General features: G+C 41.3%; 2 protein-coding genes across 2 annotated transcripts; one reads left to right on the top strand and one right to left on the bottom strand.

The window, feature by feature from the left end:
- The first annotated feature begins 527 nt into the window (after positions 1–527).
- Positions 528–15,838, top strand: itih2 (inter-alpha-trypsin inhibitor heavy chain 2). The gene is made up of 22 exons (XM_031300350.2): positions 528–623; positions 712–817; positions 1,611–1,643; positions 1,938–1,976; positions 2,972–3,144; positions 3,413–3,517; positions 3,598–3,760; positions 4,161–4,268; positions 5,121–5,249; positions 5,364–5,480; positions 5,968–6,136; positions 7,439–7,564; positions 8,049–8,230; positions 8,943–9,128; positions 9,406–9,545; positions 10,008–10,180; positions 11,167–11,316; positions 11,487–11,600; positions 13,749–13,947; positions 14,036–14,208; positions 15,205–15,316; positions 15,402–15,838. Exons 2-22 carry the CDS (start codon positions 722–724, stop codon positions 15,547–15,549), a joined length of 2,835 nt encoding a protein of 944 aa, XP_031156210.1. The 5' UTR covers positions 528–623; positions 712–721; the 3' UTR covers positions 15,550–15,838.
- On the bottom strand, positions 15,745–22,437 carry kin (Kin17 DNA and RNA binding protein). The gene is made up of 12 exons (XM_031300351.2): positions 22,174–22,437; positions 21,991–22,085; positions 20,727–20,770; positions 20,515–20,637; positions 19,542–19,726; positions 18,857–18,905; positions 18,711–18,762; positions 18,485–18,614; positions 17,715–17,834; positions 17,511–17,610; positions 17,261–17,361; positions 15,745–16,049 (listed from the first exon to the last, which is right to left on the bottom strand). The coding sequence occupies exons 1-12, from the start codon at positions 22,285–22,287 to the stop codon at positions 15,990–15,992; spliced, it is 1,173 nt and encodes a 390-aa protein (XP_031156211.1). The 5' UTR covers positions 22,288–22,437; the 3' UTR covers positions 15,745–15,989.
- Positions 22,438–22,651: the final 214 nt, after the last annotated feature.

Genomic DNA, 22,651 nt, shown 5'->3' with positions numbered 1-22,651 from the left:
CTTGCTTCACTATGGTTTATCTTTATTTTCTTTATCACACTTAGCATTTACATGATAGTTTTTTAAGTTATATTGTAAAAAACAAACAAACACACATTTCATTATTTCCCTAAAAATCAAGCATTTAGTCAAAATCAAACTGACAATAAAAAAAAAAATCCACTTTTAGCATTACAATGTGAATATGGAGCGGTAAAGGCTTCAGCAGTAAGGTCTACTTTGGTGCCATCTTGTGGGCATGATGCAACATTACATCTTTCTCATGTAAAATAGGGATACGTGCCATGAAAATGTTCATCATTGTGTCTTTATATTGTTTGAAAAGCTACACATCAGAATGATATTTGGACAAATATGCCCCATTTGTGACTGTTATATCAAAGTCCCAGACCTTAGAACAATCAGTCTGATGTGAAATCTGTGTAATCTAAGATTGAGTCAAATCTGTCCCATGTATTTACCCTGCCCACACTGCAGGTCGAGTTTCAAAGTTTCCTTCTCTTCTCTCTTGGCTTACATGAAACACAAATATTGACTGGGGCTGGGAGTCAATCAGTTCAGTGGATTTTAACCTTCAGTTTTAAGCTCAGCTGTGTCTCCGCGAGGCCTTCTGCAGAAGAACGGTCTGTTTATGTTCATATATATATATATTTATATATATATATATATATATATATGTGTGTGTGAGGTTATGTGTGTTTGAGCCCACAGGCCTGGAAACATGAGGCGTCTGCTGCTGCTGCTTCCGGGGCTCCTGCTCCTCCAACAGGGCCGCTGCTTTGAGTTTGTGATCGATGGAGAATGGGAGGAAGAGACGGTGAGTTGGAGGGTTTTAGCGGGGACTGGGAGAAGGTTTTTAATTCACAGGATAGAGTTTAAACCACTATTTAGACTGATATCAATCTTAAATCAAAGTAAGGATCAAATTGGTTGTGATTTATGAACTGAAAGAAAGATAAAATATAAATTTTTTATTCTTATGTGCATTAATAGATTGTGCATCCGTTGGTGGTTGTTGGCCTTATTTTTTTTATCTCTGACACAATGACATGACTTTCATTTTTTCAACATAATTTTTATGGGATTTTATGATTTTCGCATGAATTAAAACAAAAAAAGTGAAATTGAGAACCAATTTAAAGGGGAAAAGTATATTTTTTATTCTCAAGTATTGCAAGAGCAGTACAGTTATATCATTTGAGAGCTTTTTTGTGTATAGGTGAAATGTTATAATGAAATCTAAATTCTTGCACCTGACCTTTGACCTTTGTTATCTCTGAAATTTGTCTACTCTCCGAACTGCAGAAAAAATACGAAATGTATGTCTTATTCTTCTTAACGGGCAAATTCTGCATGATGGATTATTATTATTATTATGACAAACTTTCTTTCTTCTGTATATTCGTTTTTTGGAAAAGTGCTTGCCCTGAATTGTGACCCTTAAAACTCACTTAAAATATCACTCTTCTACTGCTGACATGTCAATGCTTTTTATTATCTCTGATGTCTGTCTAAATGTGAGTTAAGCCACATGACAAATACACATTTTTCTTAAATCATTGCAGAAAAAGAAATACAGATTTTCATTCTAATTTTCTTTCTGCCACCAGTCAGATATACGGGAATATCGGGAGAGACACAAGGTGAGATCTTCTACCACACAACCTGACTTCTTTTATTTACAGACTTGTCTAATTGTAGAATACAGACCCTGAATTGTGGGTTTGCTTTTCTCCTTGATGTTGCAATAACTGCAATCATCGACCCATCGGGTGTACAGTATCTTATTTAATTACACAAAATCACAAACAAACCTACTCTGATCCTTCTGGTAATCCTGTGTCGTCTGTGTTTTAATAACCACAGTTTGTGAATTATAATCCTCTCCTAGAGAGTAGATTAAGACAGTATGAAGCTGATGTGTTTGTGTGTTTCAGAGAGCGATATTGACCAGCGAGGAGCAGGAAGACTTTGAGGTATGACTCCCGCCCTCTCCACTGTGACAGAGTTTAACCTTATCAAATAGTCAATATGCTGCTGTTTGAAGAGATTCCCGTGACTGACGGGTTATTGACTTTGTTCTGCACTAATCCTGCTCTCATTTGTCTGTCTGTCTGTTTGTCTGTCTCTTCCTAAGAAATCAAATCAGTGGGACGGTCTTGTGAACTCAGCTACATTATTATTATTTATTTTTTTAATCACATTTAGAGGAAGTGTGTAAAAAGATTGTGCACAGGACATCTTAAGTCGTAGGCTTAGGCTTAGGAAAACTGTTCCAAACGTCATATTTTTAGTCATTGTTATGAGGTTTTCTAAATTTCAGCAAACCTAAGGGAATATTTAAGGAGGAATTCTATATTAAGAATATCTTCGCCGCTTTACCTTGCTGTCAGATAGCCCTTTAGAGGGATAACTGAAGTCATTTTACCTCGCAGAACACGGGAGTTGCTGGTCTACTGCTGCCTCGATCGGTTAGTTTGTTTGTTAGTTTTGTTAGTTCCTAACCCTTAAACTGATATAATTTTTTTTTAGGTATCTCAAATCCGTGTAGCTGCTGCCCCCGTCCACAGCAGGACGTTGCTTAGCTTCCATGTCGGTAGTCTTGCCTGCTTCTCCAAACTGGGGCCGTGCCGACCGCCATCTACTGTAGCTAATACACTGACTATGGAGAAGTAGCTCAAACAACCCCACTTCAAAAAATCCAAACTATACCTTTAAGATCTTTAGTTTGTGGTACACAGTAGGAAATAAGTGAGAGAAAACTCTTAAATATTGAAGATAGATGAGAAAAAGTATGGCACAAAGTTCAAAATAAACAGAGGTCCAGTTCAGAAAAAGGGGAGAATTCTCAGAAAGAAAAATCCTTAAAATCAGAAAACTTTATCGTTTTAACTGCTGAGCTCTCGACACCTCGATCCCCCTTTTGTCTGCTTAATATCCCCCGTCACTTATTCTGTCATTGCCTGCACAGGCCATCCGTGGAGATGACATCACCGTCAAGAGCTACAAGGTGGAGAGCCGCATCACGTCGCGTTTCGCCCACACCACCGTCAGGAGCTCGGTGGTCAATTCGGGCTCCAAAGCCCAGAGCATCGGCTTCAACGTCCAGATCCCCAAACGAGCTTTCATCACCAACTTCACCATGTGAGCCCAGTTTCACACAGTCCAAACAGCACTTTAAAGAGAGCTTGTAGAGTTTTAAAGAGCCAAAAGGAATTTTAAACAGGAATGTGGGTGAGCCGTTATGAAAAAGGGCTGTCTGTGGGAGAGAAAGTTATTTGGAGTGAAATGTGTTTAATTGTACATTATACATCGATTACATATACAAAAAACTATATAAAACACTAAAAGACAGGAAAAATCCAAAAAAGCATAATAGGGGCTCTTTAACTTTTCACTGTTTGTGTTGCAGGAATGTGAATGGGATCACATTTGTGGGCTCAGTGAAGGAGAAGACAGTGGCCAGGAACCTGTATGCCCAGGCCAGAGCCAGAGGCAAGGCGGCGGGAATTGTCAGGTACTGGACCAGCGTCTTGGGGTTCAAACCTCCGTAGAGCTCAACAGCTTCACACAGACTGAAATGGTTCTGCTTTACAGGGCGAATTCCCAGGACATGGAGACGTTTAAGACAGAAGTCCATGTTCCTCCCGGCAGTAACATTGAGTTTGAGCTCCACTACCAGGAGATGATGCACAGGAAGCTGGGTTTCTATGAGCACTCCCTGTACCTGCAGCCCGGGAGGCTGGTGCCACAGTTCCAGGTGAGGATTTTTGCGTGTCTGGACAGAATGTGCAGTAGCGGTTCTAGAGGGGGGAAGGGCACCAAAGGGTGGCCAGTGCCCCCTTCATATTAAGCCTCAACCCCCATCTGCCCCACACACACTAACTTTGGCAAATATTTTCATACATTTTTAACCATATTATTCATGTGCAGTGATAAATAAAATGTAGGTTAACACTGAATGAGTATTCTTGTATTTATTGTTATATGTGTAGCATTAGTCTTTTGTAAAACCAAACCTATGGAGGGTTGGTGGTATGTAACACTTGTGCTTAATATTTGTTACCCCTAAAATCGCATGTGGCCCCTCCATTTGAAATGGTCTTGAAAGCCACAGAGTATGTGTTTCTGCAATCGTCACTGACCCGGTTTCTCTTCAGGTGGATGTGTACATCTTTGAGCCGAAGGGAATTTCCATGGTACAAACACCAAACAGCCTTGGAGAGCAGTTTGCAGGGATGATCAAAGTTACATCATCCAAAGAGAAGGTAAGACCGGAAAACACCCAGGGAGCCAGTACCAATTCTCTCTCTTGTTTTAGTGATGTATAGAAAATGTTCAGAAATTAGAATTGAGAAATCTGGATCTGCATAAAGGTACAAATGTAGCTGTGACATGATTTTTGGACGGGAACCTGAATCCTTTCTGTGCATTTCAGAGATTTGCACAAATTGAGCAAAATCCTGAATGAGTCAGACATTTAAAGGTATCATGCCATCCTGTTGTATTTATTCTAAAGGCAAAGTCCACCTAATATTCCTATACACGGTCTACTTACTTGCATTTAGAATATTTAACACAGATGTACCGTATATCCTAAAAGTCGAGAAGGAATCTCCGCACTCAAATAAATGAATGCATTAATGCCTTCATTGTTATTGCAAGCATTTCCTGTCTCTCATAAAAGAAAACTGTCCCCATTCACTCTGCTCAAACACACACTCACATACTCGCACATTAAAGGTGCAGGAAGTGATTGAAGATTGTTCATATTTGAACTCAGCTCAACTGCCCCCCCTTCATAAGCTCCACCACCCAGATTCACGGACAGATAACTACTGGCCGGCACATTCAAATGCTGCCTCACCCCCCCTCCCGCCCCTACCATCAACTGTTGCCGCCTGTTGCCGATTGGCTGAAATAGTGTTTTGTGGCTCGTCCACTCCTTTCTGTTTGTTTTCCCATTTACACAGCCAGGGCTGCGTATTGGATTAACATCACTTACTTTACCTTTAAGATACAAAAATAGCTGTTAAAAAAAGGTAAACATATTTTAAATTTAAAGTTTAGGCACCTGAATATCTAACCAGTTGTACCATGCCCTGTGTCCGTGTCTCCAGGCTCATGTTGTCTTCAAGCCCAACCTCCAGCAGCAGAGAAAGTGTGACAACTGCACCGGAAGCGCAATAGATGGTGTCTTTACTGTCAAGTATGATGTGACCAGGGACAGCAACGCCGGTGAACTACAGGTATCACACACTCATCCAATACGGTTTAAATCCTCATTAACAAACTTGTTCAATATGACATACAGCTAAAAACAGTTTGGAGATGATCACTAAAGCTTTCACTGTTTCCTCCAGGTCTCAGACGGCCACTTCGTCCAATTCTTCGCTCCTTCCAACCTCTCGCCTCTTCCTAAAAACATCGTGTTTGTCATTGACGTCAGTGGATCCATGTGGGGAGTCAAGATGAAGCAAGTAAGTGGTTTGCTTTAGAAGAAGAAAAGTCTGGAGCGCTCGGAAGTTCAAACAAATCACGAAGGTGCTCTTTGGAAGTGGAGCACCCTTCTTGCAAAAAATTTAAAAAGCCTTTATTTAAATGGCTATTTCATATCAACATTCTAGTACATTAAAAATAGAACAGGGCAACAACCCAAGCAAAATGGCACAGACGGCCTTCTTCAGGGTGTTCTTCACGTTATTTATCTTTTTTTTCTTCTCTTTTAAGTAGTTTGTTTACATTGAGATTTGGGCACTTTGATGCGTTATTATGGAACCCACTCAACTTCTAGGCAAGACCCGCCCTTCAATAGCACTGACAAGCTACTATTGGCCAGGCGCCCATGCTTACCAAAGGTAACGGAACCCGATTTGTTCAGGTCCTATCCCCTGACCAGTCGGCTATCCTAACCTTAACTACTTGAGGTCAATGCCTAACCTATTTAAACCCAAACTTCTCTCACAGACAGTGGAGGCCATGCAGGCTATTTTGGATGACCTGACCATAGATGATCACTTCAGCATCATCGACTTCAACCACAATGTGCGTTGCTGGAGCGAGGAGCTGGTCGCCGGCTCCTCCATTCAGGTCGCAGATGCCAAGAAATACATCCAGAACATCAAACCCAGCGGAGGTATGAGAGAATATTATTCTTTATTATAACATTTTGATTGCTCTAATTAACCTGCTAAACATGAACTGTTAATGACTATATCAAGGTTGCCCCTGCCATTATAAGGCTTCGGCGCAGCACCCAAGCCGTTTTGGGCAGCACCTAAGCTGAATGAATGTAAAATCAATGTGAGCATTAAAACTAACTTAATAATAATATTAATTAAGACACAGATATGGTAGTCTATATCGACGACGTTTCATTTCCGGGATTGTTCAGGTACCGCTGGACATTCCGCCGGATGTCCCTCATTTTGGCAAGATGTCCGTTACCTTCCGCTTTCATTGTGTTGGCATTTTAAACTCTAGTGGATTTCTGAGGACTATGGTTAACTGCTCCTCAGATCTCTGCAGGGTAAATCCAGACAGCTAGCTGGACTATCTGTCCAATCTAAGTTTTCTGTTTCACGACTAAAACAACTTTTGAACGTACACACGTTCCACCAAAACAAGTTCCTTTCCGATGCTATTTTTAAGTGCCCATATTATGCTCATTTTCAGGTTCATAATTGTATTTAGAGGTTGTACCAGAATAGATTTATGTGGTTTATAAATATTTTTGTTGTACTGCACATTGCTGCAGCTCCTCTTGTCACCCTGTGTGTTGAGCTCTCTGTTTTAGCTACAGAGTGAGACATCTCACTTCTGTTCCATCTTTGTTGGGAGTCGCACATGCGCAGTAAGTACTGCTAGCTTGTCAGTTGCAGAGTATGAGGGAGTGCCATGCTAGCAGCTAGGCGAGCATTATAACGTGTGTAATAAAGTGACGCACGTTCGTCACTGAAGTAAAGGCTGGACTACAATAGAGCTGTTTGGAGCAGTTAGTGAACAGATGGTAAGTCCCTTTGAGGTGGACTTTGGGCTTTTTCACTTTGTAAACCTATAATGTGCACAAAAAGATATATAACACAATATGAGCACTTTAAAGAGGCACCGTTGTTCCGTTTGGCACTTAGCGCCGCCCCAAGACAATTTTGATTGGTTTAAAGAAATGCCAATAAACCAGAGCACATTTTTCTCCCATCCTGGAATGCTGTGTGGACTAGCCAGACCCTCCTCCACAGCGCTGTGGAGGAAGGTCTGGCAATGCGAGACAACAGATATGGTAATAATACTGGTCCAAAATGATGTGAATTTGCATATTTGTTTTATTGAAAAACATTTTCTCGAGGGAGGACGCCTAAACCCGCCACCAAATACGTGCACCTACGTCATCCACAAACCGAGGATAAACACTGTATATTTTGCTGACCTTCGACCCCAGGTACCAACATCAACGAGGCACTGATGAGAGCAGTTCAGATGCTGTTGAAGGCGTCCAATCAGGGGCTCATCGACCCTCGCTCCGTCTCCATGATCATCCTGGTGTCTGATGGAGACCCCACTGTGGGTAAGACTGACTGACGCTCCTCTTAAAAAGGTTTTAGGTTAACAAAAGGAATTCACAAAAATACCTTTTGAAGGTGTGGAATCCACTTTGTAAATGTCTGATGTGTGTGTTTGCTGCTATGCAACGCCCTTAATCTGAGCATGCTTTGATCTTGCACTCTAATACTCTGGCAGCCCTCCACCTACTGTGTGTGTGTGTGTGTGTGTGTGTGTGTGTGTTCTTTATTTTGTTTCTTTCCTTTTTTCCCGTCTGTTTTTGCTTTTTTTATCGCTGTCTTGTTTAGTCTACTGCATGACTGTTGCAATAAAGTTACAAAAAAAGAAAGAAAAGGGTTTTAGGTTGGCCCTGTTGACCAAATTAAACTCTGCTGTCAGGTTTAGCAGCTTATCCACCCACACGGAGAAGGAATGCATGGAAATAAAAGCGAAAAGAACATGGAAGTCTTGTTTCTTTAGTCAGTAAGATGCTATGCTGATTCCTGCAGGTGAGATCAAGCTGAGCACCATCCAGAAGAATGTGAAGCGGGTGATGAGGGAGGAGTTTTCTCTCTTCTCGCTGGGCATCGGCTTCGACGTGGACTATGACTTCCTGGAGCGTATCGCCATAGATAACAGGGGCATGGCTCAGAGGATCTATGCCAACCATGATGCCGCAGAGCAGCTACGGGTACGACAACGTTACCTTCAGCAAACAACTCAGCATCACTCAGATCTTTGTCTTCAGTTCCTCTCGAACAACAAAAAATCTTTCACAAACGTTTCCCTCATGAAAGTAGAATTATTTCCATGCAGCATATGTTCTATGTTATATTTTTAATTGATAAAAAAATAAATACATGCACACAGCATATATGCAGTGATATGCAGAAAAGTAATAACTAAGGCAAATATCTTACATGCAACCATGATAAAACGGAAACCATTTTCATTGTTGATTAATCTATCGATTATTTTCTTGATTAATTGATTAGTTACTTGGTTTTATAAAATGTCAGAAAATGGTGAAAAATGTTCGATCAGTGTTCCCCAAAGCCCAAGATGTCGTCCTCAAATGTCTTGTTTTGTCCACAACTCAAATATATTCAGTTAACTGTCACAGAGTAAACTAGAAAATATTCACATTTAAGAAGTTGGAATCAGAGAACTTTTATTTGTCTTCATAAAAAATGGCAGATTAATCAATCAGTTGACAAATAATCGATTAAAACCAAGCCAAATCACACCACCTTATGCATTATAATCTTAGACTTTGTCTCTGCCTCCATGTGTTTAAGTAAGTGCAAACTGATTTTGGATGTTTCACTATGACATGCAGGAGAGCAGGGTTTAGTTTCCTGATGCTCTTAAAGATTGACAGCATCTTCTTCATTCCCCTGCAGACCTTTTACAGCCAGGTCTCCTCTCCTCTGCTGAGGAGGATCGCCATTCAGTTCCCAGAGGACTCGGTGTCAGAAGTCACCCAGAACCGCTTCGATAAATACTTCAGCGGCTCCGAGCTGGTGGTGGCCGGGAAAGTGCTGCCGTCTGAGAGCAACACCCTGACCAGCTTCACCACTGCGTCTGCCGTGAGTGTAACGCACACAGCAAGCCATATACAACCAAAATTCTGAGCCCTGTAGAAATGCATTCTCTATGGGCCCCTCACGGTAGCCATAGCTATTCATTCTGGCATTTTCTTTGGGCCCTCCTCACATGAGGGCCCTGGGTACTCAGTCCCCTTTTCAACCCCCAGTCAGTCACCCCTGTTTACAACATGTTCACATGAACGCACAATCAGAACGTTGAGTGTTTAAGGCCAGGAGCTGGTACTACCAGTGTCCTCTGTCCCATCTCGCCTTGCAGGCCCGGCTGGACATCACCCTGGAGACAGAGGGGGACTACGCCGAGCTGGACACGGAGCTGGCCAAGCAGCAGCACTCATTCACGGGCTTCGCCAGACAAATGTGGGCCTACATCACCATCAAACAGCTGATCTCTGAAAGGTGAGAAAGGTCCCGAATTCACAAACGGGAAACGGTGAGAAACAGTTTTCAAAAATCAAGAAACAAAAACCTGAACACCCTGAAGGAGGCCGTTTTGTGCCGCTACGCGTGGGTTGCTGCCCATCATATACTTTTCTTGAAGGTATCTACATAAGAGTGACATGACACTGTCATGAACGTGTCATAAACATTATAAACAAGTCATAAACGTTTAAGTTAGGATTAGGGTTAGAGTTAGGGTTCATGTTCATGACAGTGTCATGTCACTCTTATGTCGATACCTTCAAGTTAAGTGTTACCCATTATTGTCATTGTATGAACACAACAAAATGATGTTGGTGGCGATCAGTGCAGCAGTAGTAAATCAGCATGTCTATCAGGAGACATTTGTTTTTGGTGGAAGTGTGATGGTAATTTGCATCATCGTCAGTATTTGACAGCTGCAGCGTTGCTCTCCTGCAGGTCTCTGGCTCCCACGGCTGCCAAAAAGAGGAAGATCACCCAGCGGATCATGTCGCTGGCCGTAGAGCATCAGTTCGTCACTCCTCTCACCGCTCTGCTGGTGGAGAGCGAGGACGCCAAGGAGAGGCTGCTCGCCGACTCCCCGAAGGACCCCAAGCATGGCTGCTGCTCAGGTGCCTGACAGAAGATACACCCTTTACATGTTGATTACTTTCTAAACCTGATTTTATTTTGTGATTAACAATTCTATTTTTTTTAAAACAACATACAATTCGCAACATGAATATATCCCCTCCCCCCGCCACTTCGTCACCCACCCAGACAAAAATCAAGAAAAGATGACACAGTAACTATAATATTCAAGACCATTCAACAAAATAGACAATAAACCAAATTAACATATGTATAAATGACAACACCATCAGCCCATCATCACGATTCTTCACATTTCTGTTGTCCAAATGAATGATTCTGAGCAATCTCTAATTAAAAAACTAGGCTTTTAACAATTGTTTTTTTTTTTAGCAACATACAAAACACCCCCCCCTCCCCCCATCACCCTCCTTCGCCACCACCACCGACCCAGACAAACTACAACATCCCAGACCATTCAACAAAACACGTAAACGTAACACAATACACAATAAGCCATAAACCAAATAAACATACATGTATGTAGAAATGACAACACCATCAGCCCATCATACATGTCTCTCCCCAGCACAAAGCTTCTTAGGAGCCCTCCAGAAAGCTCAGGTACTCTCCCCATTTTCTAGTAAAGACATCCAATCTGGCAAACCGTTTAGAGTATATGACATTTTTTTCAAACGCCACTGCCCTAGCCATCTCACAAGCCCGCTCCTGTAATGACGGCACCCCTTCATTCCTAAACCTGATTTTTAATGGTGTTTTTTTACAGGACAGATTTGCAGCAAGACTTGGAAGAAAAGTTAGATTTTTTTTTTAAAGTAGATCTTTATCGGACCAGGATGATTTCTTTAGATCTAAATTGTTTCTGACAGATATTTTGCAAATGTTTGCCAAAACACATAAAAATGAAATCACAATAAAATAAGCAACTTAATGGTCTTAATGGAATCAGTAATGACAATGCCGATGAAATGACTCCGGGGTTTTATACTATGTCATGTGTATGTAGGAGTAGGAATGGGAGGAGGCTCCAGTGGTGTGGCTCCGGTGCATGTGGTCTACCAGCCTCCACCCTGGGTCCAGATGACCACTCCAGCCCCCCCGAGTCAGGTTGTGAAGGGCCCAGAGGAGTCGACCTTGCCTCAACAGGTCAACTTAGGTAACACACACACACACACACACACACACACACACACACACACACACACACACACACACACACACACATATATACACTTCTGATCACTTCCATAAAATCATGAATCCCCACTCGAGTTGCAGTGTTAAATGTGAACAGTGCTGGATGTGTGACGAGTGTTTCTCATCCAGTGGATAACGACCCTCACTTCATCGTCCACCTGCCCAGAAGCAACATGGACGTCTGCTTCAACATCGACTCCACACCCGGCCACATTCTCAACCTGGTGTCTGACAGTGGAACAGGTACCAGACTGTACTAAATGTCGTGTGAAATATCTTAATGCCACATGTGCTGCATGTTAAAGGTGAACATCCGTGGAGGAAGAAGTATTCAGATCCTTTACTTCAGTACAAGTACTAATACCACACTGTAAAAAAATAGGCCTACTCTGTTACAAGTAAAAAAGTCCTGCATTGGAAATGTTACTTAAGTAAAAGTATGTAAGTATTATCAGGAAAATCTACATAAAGTATTAAAAGTAAAAGTGCTCAATGCAGAAAAATCCTCACATTTTAGAAACTGGAAACGATCCAAACAATTCTGTCAATCAAAGTGTTTAATCGGCTCATCATTTCAGCTGGACCTCTGGGCCTTTATATTGTGGGGTAGTTTAATTTATAATAAAACATCTATTTTATAAACTACATCTTAATTTGTAAAGTAACTACATTCCACCACTGGTGAACATGTAGCATTTTAACATCAGAGATGGATTATTAATTACCATATCTATTAAGGCATTTGTTTAATGCAATGAACAAACAAGACTGAGGAATGAAGAAAGAGGAAACCTGTTAAAGGGGGTTTGAAGACATTTTAAATATGCTCATTTCTTTCTTGCAGCAAGTTAGATACGAAGATTAATACCACAATGATTGGAGCTTTTCTCATTTCTCTATTTTGTGTCTCCTCGTCTCCTTGTCTCCTCTCTACTCCATCCTCCTGCCTGCGAACCGGAAATCAATCTCAGCGCGCCATCTTAAAGGATGTCTCGATTACTAAAATGTATCTCGAGGAGCGGGGATGCACAGGTGCATCCTTTGCGGAAGTCTTTAATGCACCCATGTCGTATAAAAGAGGCGTGACACGCAGCTGGAATATACTACAAACCAGGGCAGATGTGCCACACGTCCTTTAATTGCCGTTGATTTAAAATGATGGCTCCCAAGCACGGACGTCTCATTTTGTTAAATGCCTGTTGCTTCGAATCCTCGTGTCTTCTCCTCGCCTCTGTCTCTCGCATCTTAGGTGGGAGGGACAAAGACGCAAGGAGACGAGGAAAGGAATCAAGGATGTACAAACTGAGAAATGAGAAGAGGGGGATAGGGGGAGTCTTGTCGTCACTGTGCCCCACCAAAGAAATAGTCCCACACATAACCAAAGTTAAAAACCATTTGACGGTTTTTGTACAGATTAAACAAACAAGATATAACATGTTAATTAGTGAGCTTTAGAGATTGTGGTGGAAACTTTTCATGTTTGCAGCAGGTGTAGGTTTTGAAAAATAGGAAAGTGAAACAAATAAAGACAGTCGAAGACTAAACCAAGTTAGGTTTTTGTATTTTATTATAAACTTGCAAGGATATAGGAGTAACACAATTTCACAAAAGGCACAGCAGCCCAGTGTGGAAAAATGCATTCCACGAATAAGAAAAAGCACACAGTATATATGCATCTTCAGTGAGATAGAAAGACATGCCCCCCTTTCTAAACATGACTCAACATTTCTTACAATCAAACGTAGTAGACATTTCAGGAGCCACTTCACTTCTTCCCCTCGGTACCACTTTCTGCCCCAAGGTTTAGACATCCCATTTCTCAACTATGTGAGAAGTCTCAACTATTCAGGGAGAAATAACAGATAGTTTAGGGTGACCTTGTAGCCCCTATCTGTTCAGCGTACACATTACGTTCCCAGACTTTGTGGCTCTTACTTTCAACATGTGAGAATAAGAAAAACTCACTTTCAGCATTGTGAGACAAAGTAAAACAGAAATAAGACAAGAATATAAAGAATCATGCTTACATATAATTTTGCCATTACAAGATGCTGGTCGTTTTTTGGCTAGCTACAGCTACAGTATGCTAACCATCTCCTGGCTGTAGCTTCATATTTAGCGGACACAGAGAGAATGTATCAATCTTTTCATCCAAATCTCTGCAAAAGAAATGTTAGAAAGCGTAAAAACTTGGGTATCAGATGACAAAAGTTGCTCAGTAATGTGTCACTTGATCTATTTGCTGCAACTTTGAACTTAGCTTAACTCTAACCCCAAAAATGAATATCTACTTTTCATATTTTGAACTTCACTTTTGACTCATTTGTCACTTCCCACTCAGTACCGTCCATGGGTTGATGCTCCTCTTTAACCTTGTCTCCTGTCCTAAAGGTGTGGTGGTAAACGGTCAGTTGATCGGCTCTAAGCGGATACACAAAAGCAAACTGAAGACCTACTTCGGCACCATCTCAGTCTACTACCTGCCTGATGGAATCAGCGTGACCATCAGCACCGACAGCATCGCCCTGACTGACGGCAGGAGCAACCACTCCTTCACCTGGGGGGCCACGGCTGAAATCACACAGGATGGGTAAGCGGCTGTCACACCCTTTTGTTACAGCGTCTGCCTTGACATCAGAGACATTTTTATCTCACGTTGTTATGTTTCTGTGTTTCAGTGTGAGGATTTCCATCGTGAAGAACTCTCATGTTACCATCATAATAAATGACAACATCCAGGTGATGGTGTTACTTCATCGTGTGTGGAAGAAACATCCAGTCAACGTTGACTTCCTCGGTATCTACATTCCCAACGACAACCAGTACTCCCCTCTGGTCCATGGACTCATAGGTACGTCTATGCGGTGTTGTGAAATACTCACAGTAAGCTATACAACTACAGGGTGTTACTGTGATATCAGTCAGACCTCAGACTGTTGAAAAACATGGAGGAAGTCACCCAGAGGTTCCTAAAGGGAGGCCATTTTTGTTAGTTACTGGATCTATATATATATATAAATGTAAAAAAAAATAAAAAATAAAAAAAATTATACAATAATATCCGCAAAACAGAACAATGATTTGTATTGCAGTCAAAAACACACATTTAGAAAAAGTAAAAATTAGTTATTGAGAGCATAACCAAAAGTTGAAAAACTACTCACTTTATTTCAAGTTAAGTTGAGCCAACATCAATGTAGTTAAATTTTTGGAGCCAGCATCTAGTGGCCATTAGTGGTACTGCACGTTAAGGCACATCGACACTGGTTTTACTGTTACAGTACCTTACAGCTTCAAACATAATTACTTTTCTGATTTAAGATGTCTATATTAAGCTGAATTGTGTACTTTCATTACACAAAATGTTTTCAACAATGTTCAAGGCAGAGAAATGTAGTCACCCGTCGATGGTGTCAGCGTTGTATTTGTCTGCCAGAAGCTGCCATATATTGACTTTTTTTATCCAGTTTTAAGCCACATTTTTACGATACACTTTTTAGAGCTTGGTCGTATTTAACTATATATTGTAACCGGATGAAGGATTTTAGTCACCAGACATCTGGATCTTAAGTCATCAGAGAAACAAGCTGAGCAAACGTCAGCAGCAGCTCAACTCCAGAACCTCCGGGACGTCATCTCCCATGATCCCACGCTGCTTCACAATGTCACCAAACTCTCTTATGTTTTGTTGTTTTGTCAAGGAACTTTCTACCTAACTTTTGTTGACACAACTGACGATAAGGACGACATAACTGCTCAAAACTTTACCAGCTGTACCACAGCCTAACTGTACACTGATCCTCTTTAACTGGTAGATTTGAATCTGAGAATGTTTGTGATCTCTCAGGGCAGTTTTCCAGAGAGCCTGATGTGAGCGTGTATGACATGCACGAAGGGGTCGACCCTCTGAAGAAGGAGGCCACCATGGATGTGAAGGGCAACAAGCTACTCGTCACCAGGTAGGTTTTAACTCAACTAGAACTGATTTCTGAACAAACACATTTCTTTTTACCATAACCTCTTGTGTGTTTGTGTGTGTATTAGGGGCTGGCAGAAGGACTACAGGCACGATAAGAGGCACGGCTCAAACATCTACTGCTGGTTCATACACAACAGTGGGAAGGGCTTCATCGACGGCCACTACACCGACTATATCGTCCCAAATCTCAACAGCTTCCTGCAGGCTCTCTGAGCAGCCAGAGACATTCAAGTACCTTGTGCTGCTATCAATCCCCTGGGTCAGTGAGAAAAGTATACCCATTTTTTAAAAGAGTGAGTGTAAAACAGGAGCCAGAAGAAAGAGGGGAACTTCGTGTACATCTACCTTTCCTGATTTTAAAATTATAAAATGCTTCGTTCCCAATTACTTTCCAAAAAACACTAGAAGTCACTTTTTTCTGTTGAGTTTATTTGGACAAAATGTACATCTGCAATGTTAAGATCAACTTGATTATTATTACAAAATAAAAAAACTAATTGAACACATTGTTCTGGGTTTCTCTGTGATGACTCGCTGGTAATGCACTGTGGGGGTGTGTATATGTACAGGTGAATCTTGGGGGTAGTAACTCTGACACAGTAGAGTCCCTCAGCCAAACGGCTGCCTGAGGTTAGAACAGGAAGGTTGTTCGTTCAAGCCAGTTTTGAGAAATCCTCGTAGGCGACGTTCACTCTCTTCCCCTTCTGTTGACCCTGAAGACGTGAGAAAATGAGACTAATGATAGCTGCAACATCGGTACTGGATCCAACAAATATGCAACATAAAAGTGAATGCAGCTTATGGAACTTCTAAGATCTTGTTGGTAGATAAAGAGATGATTTTATTTTCTACGTAGTGTGTGTTAGCAAATACTTTCGTCCATGTTCTATTTTTGGAGTGTATTGTCACACACAGCCACTTTTAAAATAAAACAAAAAGGAGGAAAGCTGAAAACGTACTTTTTTTTTTAAAGTATCTTACACTTTTTGTGTAAAGTAGTGAATACAGTATCAACCACCACAGATTGTGCATGGTGATTAAAGGGTTTTTTTTAGTGCCCATATCATTACCTCTGCCAAGGAGGGCAGGTTTTCGGCTCGGTTTGTCTGTCTGTCAGCAGGATTACGGAAAACTGCAGGCCTGATTTCCATGGAACTTGGTGGAAGGGTGTAGCATGGGCCAAGGAAAAGCCCATAACATTTTGGAGCGTATCCCAATTACGGAGCAGGTACGTGAATTATTTTTCACTTTCGTTAACATTGCGAGATAGGGCTGCATTCATGTGATGTCGGAAAGGAATGTGCAGAAAAATGAGTTCCTGACTGGGAAAATTCACACTGCATTACCATTGCAAGATAGGGCATGGCCTTGGCGGAGGTCTACACTCTCCAAATGCTTCTAGTTGAAAATTTTACATTTTGAAAAATTCACCAGCAACATCTCTCTCCAGGAACAATGTCTCTGTTGCTTTGGCTAATAAACGGAGCTCGCTGTAAAAGGTGGGGACTGTTCATTTATTTATTTTTATTTTAGGGACTATTTAGTTGGTAGAGGGTTTGTTTTTTTTCCAAAGAAAACTGCTGACACCGGGACACTGTTTGCGGAAAAAAAAGTTATTTTGGAATCTTTGAAATGTCTTTTTTTGTGCTTCAAGAACCACGAAACAAAACCAGGCAGAAATCCCAGAGGACTTGTGCGTCAAAACCAGGGAAAATAAAACCAAAATCTATCTGCGTGGTAAGACAATCCCAGAGGAAAATGAGAATATGCTTTTTGTAATTTGGGTGAAGCTGTTGACCGAAGACTATGTTTCTACTATACAGTTTTAATAGGCAAACTGTCAGCCAACCAGAAACAAAATAAGCCAATCAATGATAAACCGACGACAGGTACAGATGTGGAAACAGCCCCTCGAAATGCTTACAGAGTCGAGCGTGAGCGTAGCGCTGAAGTTCTTTTCGTCTATTCCCTCCAGCAGAGCCTTGGCGTCTCGGTACGGACCGTTCAGGATCATAACCTGTTTACCTGCAGGACGTTTGACAACAAGATGCTGATGAGGATAGAAAAGTACAGCTGAAGTACATAGTGATGTTTCCACCATTGATCAGTTTGACACTACTGCATTCAATAATCTGTAAAAACATTTAATGAAGGTTAGAGTTCTGGTGGTTTACCTGGCGCAGGTATGACCGTCTCTAAGTGATTCTGGTCCAATTTCAGTTTGTCTCCAGAGTCGATCATCTTCACCACGGCTCCATATTTGTCTCGGACCTCCTACGACAAAAAGGACCCCAGCTTTTTAGCAACATAGGTCTTCTTTCTTATCCCCACATGCACATAACCTCCCATGCGACAAAAAATACCAAGCTTTTTATTACCATGATGACAGCCTTCTTCTTGTGGTACCTCTCTCCCAGTCTCTTGGTGACAACTTTGACCACAATGTTGGGCTGCAGCCAGTGATCCGTTCTGACCGACTGCTTCTTCTTCTCCTCCATCTGAACAGAAAGCATTGCAACTGGAATAAAAACCGACTGAATGCAGGCATAACACACTCATGGTGTTTTTCCATTACATTACATGGTACCTGCTCGACTCTACTCGGCTCGACCGCGGTGCCCCGTCCTCCATTTTCCATTGCAGATTTAGTACCGCCTCATGCGTGAGGCGACCGTGGCTGGTCGTCATAGCGACACCGCAGGAAACTGCCGTGACCTAACTCGACACACACACACACACACACAGAACGTCGAAGGTGTGTTGTTGTTGATTCTCGGCATGTGGCTGTTTGCCAGAAGACAAATTTTGTTTCAAAAGAAGCTGGAGGCAGCAAAAAAAAAAAAAAACACAGCTGGCTAAACTATTTAAAAATGTCTGTCGCTAGCAATGGTGACGCAGTGATTAGTGGCGATGATTAGTATTCTCTCTGACCAATCAGTAGTCTGCAGGTTGTCACGTCAGCTTTTGGTATCGCCACAGCTCGCTTGGAACCTCGACGGAGGTGGTACTAAAAAAAGTACCTGTTAGCAGGTACCAGGGACTTTTTTTCGTAATGGAAAACCAAAAAAGGCGAGTAGAGTCGAGTCGAGCAGGTACCATGTGATGGAAAAATGCCAATAGAGGACGAGACAAAAATCATCTTCTCTACCTCCATGATCTCTTCCAGAGCGGATTTCTTCTTCTTCTCCCCCCTGGTGTCTGAACTGGTGTCTTTCCTCTTGGTCGAGGAGGAGGATGATGCTGCTGCTGCTTTGAGAGCACTAGGACCCAGGGAAGCACTACAGGAAGACACAAACCGTTTCAGACAAAATTATTGAATTAGAGCTGCTTGAAAATCAGGCAGAAGAATTAGCAACGTTCTAAGACCTCTGTACCTTGATTTGGAAGGCCCGGCTACAGATGAGGAGGCGCCCAGGTTGAAAGCAACTGCAGAAAAAAACACGTGAGGGTGAGTGGAAAGAAACGCATAGTTAAATGTGAATGATCACCAACAAAAACAATTAAAAAAAAAAAAACTAACCTTTTTCTTCTTCACTTTCGCGTTTCAGCTCTGTGAAAACTGGAGTTTCCTACAGAGTAAAATATAGGGACAAAATATTATTTTACTTTTTGAAATGTCAAGTCAGTATTGGGGCTGCACAATATCTTGTTTTTGTAAACGTCGTCGCGATATCGACTGGCGCAATGAACACACCGCGAAAGGCTGCAACATTTCGCGATAGACACTCAGAGGTTTTTTGTGTTAGTTGAAATAAGATATCGGCAGAAAACTGCACGTTCAAAATGTTAACTGTCCCTTTTTTAGGTGCTGCCTTTTATGTTCAATTCAATGTTCAATTTGTTTAATGAAAGAATGTTGGAAACAATTTCCTTTCATTTGTTTTAAATTCAACAAGCAATTTGTTGTGTTTTAGAAGAATACTGAAAGCAGCAGAAAAGCAGAACTGAACATATTTTTAATATTTGTTTATCTATCGCAAGTAATACCGTTATCGTGATACTCAACAAGCAGCGGCCGCATGTCATTTCCCCCTCTCTCTCCCCTTTCATGTCTTCAGCTGTCCTATATAAACAAAGGCCTAAAATGGCTAAAAAATAATCTTACATTTTTTCCCGCATATCGCATATTTTTCTCATATCGTGCAGCCCTAGTCTCTACTGATCTTCACTACATGGAGCTGAAGTCTGTCCTGTCTCGTACTCACGTCTATCTCCTTGCCGTCGCGGCCTCTGCGGACCTGCTCCTCGATGAACCTGGCGGTCTTCTCCTCGTCGTCCAGTTCCTGCTTCTTCTTCCTCGCCTGCTCTTCTTGGCGGCGGATGGTCTCCGGGTCGCGGTCGATGTACTGGACGTACCAGCCTTTAGGGGTCTCGTCCACCTTGCAGAGACCTAGCAGTAACATTCAGCCAATTATTACACGTTGGAAATAATCCATGTAGCAGGGTTTTCCCTGGGTTTGTCAAAGACTTATATTTGGTTTTGGTTTAGGGGTCCTCCCTCAGAAAATGTGATGTTTTTCAATAGAAATAAGCATCAATTTCACATCCTAACCAACATATCTGTGTTGGGGAAAAAAGCTGAAGCAGATAGTAAATAAATTACACTCAAATGCTTAAAGCCAATACTTGCTAAAGAAGTCCACTGGAGACCAAACTACAATTATTAGATCTGAGTATCTGAATGTCATTTAGTTAGTTTTGATGCTCACGTTGATTTTACATTCATTCGGCTTAGGTGGTGCCAAAAACGGTGTTGGTGCTGCACCTAAACTATGGCTGGGCAATATATCGATATTATATTGATATCGATATATGAGGCTAGATATCGTCTTAAATTTTGGATATCGTAATATCCTGATATGACACAAGTGTGGTCTTTTCCTGGTTTTAAAGGCTGCATTACAGTAGAGTGATGTCATTTTCCGAACACACCAGACAGTTCTAGCTGTTCTATTATTTGCCTTTACCCACATAGTCATTATATCAACGTAACTGATGATCATTTATCAAAAATCTCATTGTGTGCATATTTTGTGAAAGCACCAATTGTCAACCCTATAACATCAAGGTATTTGGTCCAAAATATCGGGATATTTGATTTTCTCCATATCGCCCAGCTCTAACCTAAACCTTATAATGTAAAAACCCTGTGTAGAACCACATGTTGAGAAAGCTTACCTTCTCTGCCCAGCCACTTGGTGAAGTCTGTGAGAGTCTCCCACTGTGTGGAGTTCATGTGGACGTGCTCCCTGAAGCTGATGTATTCATTGTAGACAATGTTGTTGTGCACTCGCTTGGTCCCTGCGGATGAAAAACAACGACACATTGAAACAGTTTGCTGCCAGTAAACAGCTAACCCTCTGGATAATCTGTGCGGGATCACAACTCACCAAAACGTCTTCTGAGCAGCTCCAAGAACTCGCTTTTGAACTCACTGGGAGGAAAGAAACAAGATTAAACTCCAACCATCTGTAGTTCAGCTCAAATTAACGATAATTGATGAGATAATAATGAATTAATGACATAAAGGCTTACGTGCAGTTTAGTGTCCCAAATTATTTTCCAAAAACTGAGTGTCCCAAATGACGAGGGTCTTATTTGAGACAGGTTAAGGTTAGGGTTAGGGTAGCACAGGTGGTTAAGCAGGTTCATAATTAATTAAGGACAGATACGTTTCTCTTCAGGAGACTTGTTTAAATTATGACAAATATGCTATATACATTAGATTTAGTATTTAGTTCATACTTTTTTTGGTGTATTTGTTTTCTGATTTTAACGCTATAGACCGTTGCCGTGCTTACATCACTCCCTTACCCCTCCTACCAGTCCCTATAGCCACTTGGCCAGTGCGAATGAAAATGGAAAAAAACGGTTTTTGGGGAGAGTAGTTAGTAGATCTGCTTAGAAGTGGACTTTTCCTATAACTAAGTTCCTGTAACTACTTGGTCGGAAAACGGCTTTGTAAGGGGAATTTGGGACACTAAACTGCACGTCGTATACCCGAGATAATTATGTCAGAATTTATTTCTAAGACAATTCCCATCAATTGAGAAAAAAACAGTGCGAATATGTTTAGCTAAAATTAACGATAATTGATGAGATAATCGTGGTTTAACGAGATAATTATCTCAGAATTTATTTCTAAGACAATTCCCATCAATTCTCTCTGCGGATAAGTGGGGTCATCCCCACTTTGGCCACTCACCCACTCTCTACACATTACATACTTATCATTCCAATATGCATCTTGCACACTACTTTACACTATTACTTTTGGCAGTCTACATCCCACTCCATGTATACTTGTCTTGATATTATGTCTTATTTGTATGTTTGTATATTATGTTGATATGTGCCTGTATATTGTTATCTCTATTGTACAGTATGTGTCTATTTTACTATTTGTCTATGTATAGTGAGTTAACACCTACCGAAGTCAGATTCCTTGTGTATATAAGTATACTTGGCCAATACAAACTGATTCTGATTCAGAAAAAAACGAATATGCGTGCGAATATGTTTCTCTCTCTTGAACGCATTACGCTTCCGTAGTAGTAACGTTACACAACATATTTAATTTATGTAGCTGCAATTTAACAATTTCCTCGAAGGGCTCAATAAAGGATTCTGATTCTGCGCCATGAGGGAACTTACTCAGAGAAATGGTCCATGAACTTGTTTGGGTCCTCTGAGGCCAGCAGCAGCTGCCTCTGGTGGGACTCGGACATGCAGTGACATTTAAAGCCATTCTGGAAAGACAAATTAGTTCAACTTATCAACAGCAACAACAAATACACTAGCTAAAGTAGACGGAATTAACCAACATCTCATTTTTACCTCATCGCGGCATTGTTTCTGACACATCTGACAATACCATCTCAACTTCTGGAGACCTTTGGATTTTATCCGGTTGGCTATCGCCTTGGGGGAGAGAAAATCCGCCTTCCCCATTCTGACCAGCAACAATAAACATAAAACAACCGATACTTATCAATTAATAACGTTTAAACTGAGAAAAGCCTGCTCGAATCACAGCTAAACCACCAACAACCGCTACTAACGTAAACAGTTTCCGTGTATTCAACGTCATAACCTCGCACGAAAGCCTAATAACGCGATAACCGTAGCTGCGTTCATGGACTCATAAACTTCGGATTTAACACATCATAGCGTTAAGATTTTTTTTCATATGGATGGATGGATAGATTCAGTGGTTCCTAAACTTTTTTTTTTTTTTTTACATCAAGGACCCAAATGACACAAATTAGACATTTGATAAGATTTTGTCCCAGGGTCCTGCCTCTGATAGGGTTTT

This window comes from Sander lucioperca, chromosome 20, assembly GCF_008315115.2.
Source record: "Sander lucioperca isolate FBNREF2018 chromosome 20, SLUC_FBN_1.2, whole genome shotgun sequence".
In the NCBI taxonomy this organism is placed as follows: Eukaryota; Metazoa; Chordata; class Actinopteri; order Perciformes; family Percidae; genus Sander; species Sander lucioperca.
This window is presented reverse-complemented; position numbering and strand designations above follow the sequence as displayed.